At 41.0% G+C, this 5582-nt stretch overlaps 1 protein-coding gene across 1 annotated transcript in view; it reads left to right on the top strand.

Moving 5' to 3' along the window:
* Window positions 1-4613: 4613 nt before the first annotated feature.
* The window catches only part of LOC104541778 (rhabdoid tumor deletion region protein 1-like), a gene marked incomplete at its 5' end in the record, with an annotated part of 2952 nt that continues 1983 nt past the window's right edge, over window positions 4614-5582 (top strand). The window contains one exon of the mRNA XM_010185914.1: window positions 4614-4885. Coding sequence (XP_010184216.1) covers window positions 4614-4885 — 272 coding nt within the window. The remainder of the gene's footprint in view (window positions 4886-5582) is intronic.

The raw sequence follows: 5582 nt of genomic DNA, 5'->3' as shown, positions 1-5582 counted from the left end.
TGTATGCTAGGTCAAAAATGTAGAAAACTCGAGGAAGATCAGTTATATGGGAGGTAGCTGCAGCTTGAGTCCAGAAGAGCAAAATAAAAACACAAAATAAATCTTGTCTTGGTCAATTATTGATCTTACCCTGTAGATAATTCTTGTACAAAAACAGAGTCCACGATTTATTTTTCAGGTTGGAAACCGTCTCTCAGTGAAACACAAGTGTACTCTAATTCATCCCCAGAGTTTCTAGAGATGCTGTGATAAAAGAACTTCTGTAGGCCAGAATTTTTAAGTTCTTTAGATATTACCCCTCTTTTCACAGGGCATAAATTATTTAGATGATTAAACCCATTGCTTTCAAGCAGAAGGTCACAGGCAATCCTATTTACAATCAAAATGACCTTTTTTCTTAAGTTAATCTGTTTCTTGGATTTCTAAATTATAATAGAGATGCTAATGCAGATATATTGGTTGTGGTTTCCATGTTAATTATTTTCAGCAGTGCTTTGGTACTACAATTTCACATACACTAAAGCAAAGTTCCTAAAAACACAGATGAGATGCAGGAGTTTTTCAGTCTTTCTGAGGATTAGGAACCTCTTGTTTATCAGAGCAGTCTTTCCTGTTCCTTCTCAACGCTGGAAACGTCATGGATTTTTAAAGGATCCCCAGAGGCAGCCACATTGTGTGCTTCTCCACTGTACTGCTGACTTTTTAATATTTTCATAACCTTAATTTCTATTCTGTCTTTATTCAGATAACATTCCAAAATCCTTAGTGCTGGAAAAATTCTCAGTGGCTTCAAAAGCAGATCCCATAATGCTTTTATAAAGTTTACAGCTATTGTATTATTAGTGAGGATATGGCAGACACTCCTACTGAGGCTGTGATTCTATGGTAAATCCCTAGGGCTGACATAAGATAAGTGCATTGAGCCAATGCATGGATCTGAAATGGCTTGAAATAGAATTGTTTACTATTTCTAGTCCAATACCAATATCTGCAGTGTTTTCCTCAGTTCTCTCAATATCCCCGTAGCTCTTCAGTTGATTTAAACAAGGCCTTTCCACCTCTCAGCCCTTTAAGATAAGAGAGACTCTTTGTCTTTAGGCATAGGCATCCTTTGAGACACTACTGTTTATTCCCCTTAAATTATCATTGAAAGACAGAAGGATACTGCTGCAAAGAAGAAGAAAATATTCTGGCTTGCAAAAATGTCAACAGAATTTTCCTTTTCATCAGCTGATGAAGTTGAGGGGGTATAGGCAGGTGAGTTCTGTTTCATTTAATGTGGTCTACCTCCTGCTCCAAACTTACTAGAGACATTTCAGGCCCGTTTTATAGTAGTAATCTGTAGTTTAATCTACTCCCTGACACAGCCTTAATGGTGGAAGCACTGAGACTCAAAATACTGAACCTTAACATTAAATCAGCTACTACAGGGTTCTCAAACTATGCTCCTATGACTGGTGACTCAGAAATCTTCTCAGGGAGTCTAAAGAGTAATTTTTTAGTTGTTTGGGTTTTTTTTCAATTTAAACAGTCGTGAGCAAGGAGTTATTGGGAAGTTGTGCCAGGGAAGGATCTTCTGTGGTCACCTTGTCACGCGAAGGCAACGTTATACCAGCACTGCATTCAGAACCGTATACAATGTCTGCCAGCACTCACTAGTTTCATGAACACTTTGTTACCTCTAAAATGGTGCTAAACTATCACAGCACTAGCAAGAGAGCTGCTAGCTCTAGAGATGTCGGGATCATTGGCTGCTCCCTGGCAGTGAGCTCCCCCTCTGGGATCTGAGGGCCGTGGACTGGGAGCGCTGACAGCGCCCCGCGGTGCCGGGCAGTGTCTGTCCATTGCGCCTGGCCCTGCTTTGCTTTTCCTTGTGTGCCCGTCCCAGGTAGAAATGCTGATCCTCAGAGTTTCAAATGGTTGTGTGAACATCACAAAGAGACAGCCGAGGTGTTAACAAAACATTCATATCGTATAGAGTCTGTGTTTACGTGTTATTTGACTGTTTTATACTGCACTGTATGGCACTTTGCGGCCATGCATGAGGCACATGCTCTGTGCCAAAACAAACATTTAAATGGCTCTGGGTTGAAAACTGACATTTGTAAGGAAAAGGATTTGTAATGTGATTTAATTGATTTATGTAATTGAAGACCAAAACAAAACACCACTGTTATGCACTATAAATGACTCTGTTGTCTTCTACCAAATTTAATTTGTTTGCATGCCCTGCAGCCATACTGAGAGAACAGAATAAATGGCGACTCTTCTTTGGGCCTATTTGAAAAAAAGAGTCAGGAAAGGGAGGATGAGAGTGACCAGAGGGTTATGAGAGGGAAGAGATGAGTGCTCAGATAAAAAGCAGCCCAAGGGAAGATCACAAATTCTCAGAAAAACAGATCAATAATAGTGTAAACTATGCAGCTGCAAATGCAACTATTTGCATTTTGGAAATATTTTTCTCTACTACTTCACTATGCCCAGGGTATCTAGAACGTGCTCTGCAGTACATAAATCACCTTTGAAAAGGGCAGATTTTAATGAAAAGTCAAGATCCTAAGGATGCTGCCACCTTTTTTAGTACAGGACTGCTAGAAACACCAGCTTACCTTCCCCTCCCATTGCTGAGTAAGAGCTGAGGCTGCTCTCATTTACAAGTAACTCTCAGACAACTTTCCACTGGTTTTGCCTCCTCCCTTTTCCCGTTTGCCTCCCTACACCTTTCACCCTTTGACTCCCTTGGCAAAGCCATGACAAATTGCCAGCTGGAAAGGGCAGTCTCAATGCTAGGTTGTCTCTTTGTTGTCGTTGTTGATGGCTTTTCAACTCTTCAGCACGTTGAGACTTTTTTACAAGGTCAAACAATTCACCTTTGTTTCTATACTCACATCTGGGAAGCTCCCTTTAGTAGCATGACAGCATTTCAGCTAGGACAGCTTGACAAAAATGGTAGATAAGCAAACTTCTGGTACAGAGACCTGGCCTGGGAAAATAAAACTTCTTTTTAAAAAGAGAAAACAGCCCAAGCGTTCATACAAAATGAGCACCCACTACCTACGTAGGGATTTCTGACCACAGAATAAATACTACTTAACGGCTCCACAAAATAAACACTACCCTAGACAATACAGTGTGCATTATCTTGCCAGCTTATTGAAACAGAAAGGCGTACAGTGATTTTGTTGTATATTCTGCACTCAGGACTGCAGTGCAATGGTAAAGGGTAGCACTAAAAGAAGACCTGAAGTGCAAATGCAACGAATGAGGGATGACTGAGTCGAAGAAAGTCAATAAATATTAACTGGAAGGAATAAATTCAAGAGCCAATGAAAGCAGTACTGTCTAGTTGAATGTATTGGTCAAATGTATTAGAAGATAAGTGAAAGACAAAGAAGTGAAACCTGAATGCTGATGGTACTTCCTGGCAATATGATGATAAAGTGATTAAGGACTGAAGTAAGTCAAGGAAGTCCTGAAAAAAGAGGGAAACACAGGAAAATAAAAACAGAAATGAAGATGATATGTTAAAAAATGGCTATTAAGTATTTGAAAGCAAGTCCCCCCTCCCTGGAAGTGTTCAAGGCCAGGTTGGACGGGGCTTTGGGCAACCTGGGCTGGTGGGAGGTGTCTCTGCCCATGGCAGGGGGGGGGCTGGGTGAGCTTTAAGGTCCCTTCCAACCCAAACCGTTCTGTGGTTCTGTGATTCTACGAAGTAAAAAAAAAGAGTAATGGAAACCCATTTGGGAAAGAAAAAATCCATCTACCAGCACAAGAAATGTAAACAGAAGGCTGCAGCAATAGTTGTTACAAAAAGATGGACAGTTAAATTAAAGGAAGCAATGTCTTCTTGCACCAAACTTCCTTATCTAACCATGTATGAATCACTTCTATAGGAGCCACATTTCTCTTAGCAACCAAAGAACCAGTCTTAGCAACAAGACAGCTGGAGAATTTTGTTTTCACATAGTAACTTGTGGACAGGACATTCTGCTTTCCCATGGCATTGCTGTTGCAGTGTTGACTTCATATGGTGTAGGATAGCAAAGATGTGACTCACAGGGCAAATGACAACCCTTCTACCTATGATGCTGTTTCCTCTAGGCAACAGCACACGAGTACCAACTGCTGGAAAGCTCAACATTTGTATTTTCCCCATGACAGAATACACAAAGAAATGTGTGACGAAGCTGACAGTTTCCAAAACTTTGACTTTCCCTGTAGAAACAATAGTGGAGAATCCAAGTATTAGCTCTAACGACTCACCTCTCAGCCTCTCTCAACATCTGTTCATGTTGAGAACAGAAAGACTGGATATAAAGTGACATACATAGAAAAATATTTCCTGTATTTTCTTAGCAAGAACAATTCTGAGAGAAATATTATAGTAGGGAAAACTGGGAACATCAGAGCAGTTGCCATTTTGGGTAATAACTGGGCTGGTGTCTTTACTTGGCTGTTGGGGAAGCTTCCTGAGGAAGCAATGCTAAGATGGCATTTATGAACAGAGCAGTGCTGTAGCAGTTTCCATCTCTCAATCCCACATCTGCACACAGCAATGAGTTACCATGGGTATTTTGATCCCATTAAGAAATTCAAAGAGCAGGTAGAAATAGCAAACGCACTCACACCTCACCCATGTTCCTTCTGTGTCTCCTGCAGGGGCTGTTGGCGTTCTGCGCGCCGGACTGATTCACTTACTTGTATCCAAATTGAAGACTGAGTTGGATGAAATCCAGGAGCTGATCCTAGATACGCTCTCCAACTGCCTGCGTGTGGAGGCTTCTGAAGCTGTAGCGATGGGTGCCATTACTATCCTGAAGGAAAAGCTCACATGCTCATCAGTGGCCATCAGGAGCAAAGCAGCTTGGGTCCTGTTACAAATTGGGTAAAGGAAAAGAAATCTGTCTAGAGTAATTAAGCCCAAGAAAATACTCATTTCATGAGTGAATCAATATCATTAGTTGTGTTCCACTACACATTAAAGCTGCCACATTTCACACGTAAGACTGTATCAGCCTGAATGCATGCATAGGTAGAAGACTTCTAAAACTCATAACTGCTATAAATCACTCAAGAGAGCAGATGCTGGTGAGGAAATGTCATTCCTTGTCCTATTTGTCTTCAGTATTGGCAGTGAAATCAGGACTTTTTTCCTGGTACAGCACTGCTCCTTGCATGAGAAATCATATGAAAACATGATTCTGACTGCGATGGAGGTATGGAGAAGCTCCCTTATTGTTTTGGACAACCACTCTCTCTCAAAAAAATTGAGAGTCCTGGGAACCTTTCAGTCTGATTGAGGACAGAAATAGTTTCCTGACACAGGCTGCTACATACGTCAGTGATGGATCAGAAAAAGCAATCTTTATATTAAATCTGTGTATCAAACACTGGATGAAAGGAACAACTTCAGTCCGCTGTCCCGCAATCACCAAATATAATAGAAGTGCTCAACAGATGTCTAGTTCAAAAGGTCTGCAGATCATGTGGCTTACGTACCAATTAGCACAACACGCTTCCTCACGCCCTGTAACAGTCTTGCAGGAAAAGAGATAGACTGTATACAAAATAAGTCATAGAAA

The sequence above is a fragment of the Mesitornis unicolor genome, unplaced genomic scaffold (assembly GCF_000695765.1).
Source record: "Mesitornis unicolor isolate BGI_N332 unplaced genomic scaffold, ASM69576v1 scaffold11566, whole genome shotgun sequence".
Lineage (NCBI taxonomy): Eukaryota > Metazoa > Chordata > Aves > Mesitornithiformes > Mesitornithidae > Mesitornis > Mesitornis unicolor.
Note: the sequence above shows the minus strand (reverse complement) of the source record. Positions and strands in the feature narration are given on the sequence as shown.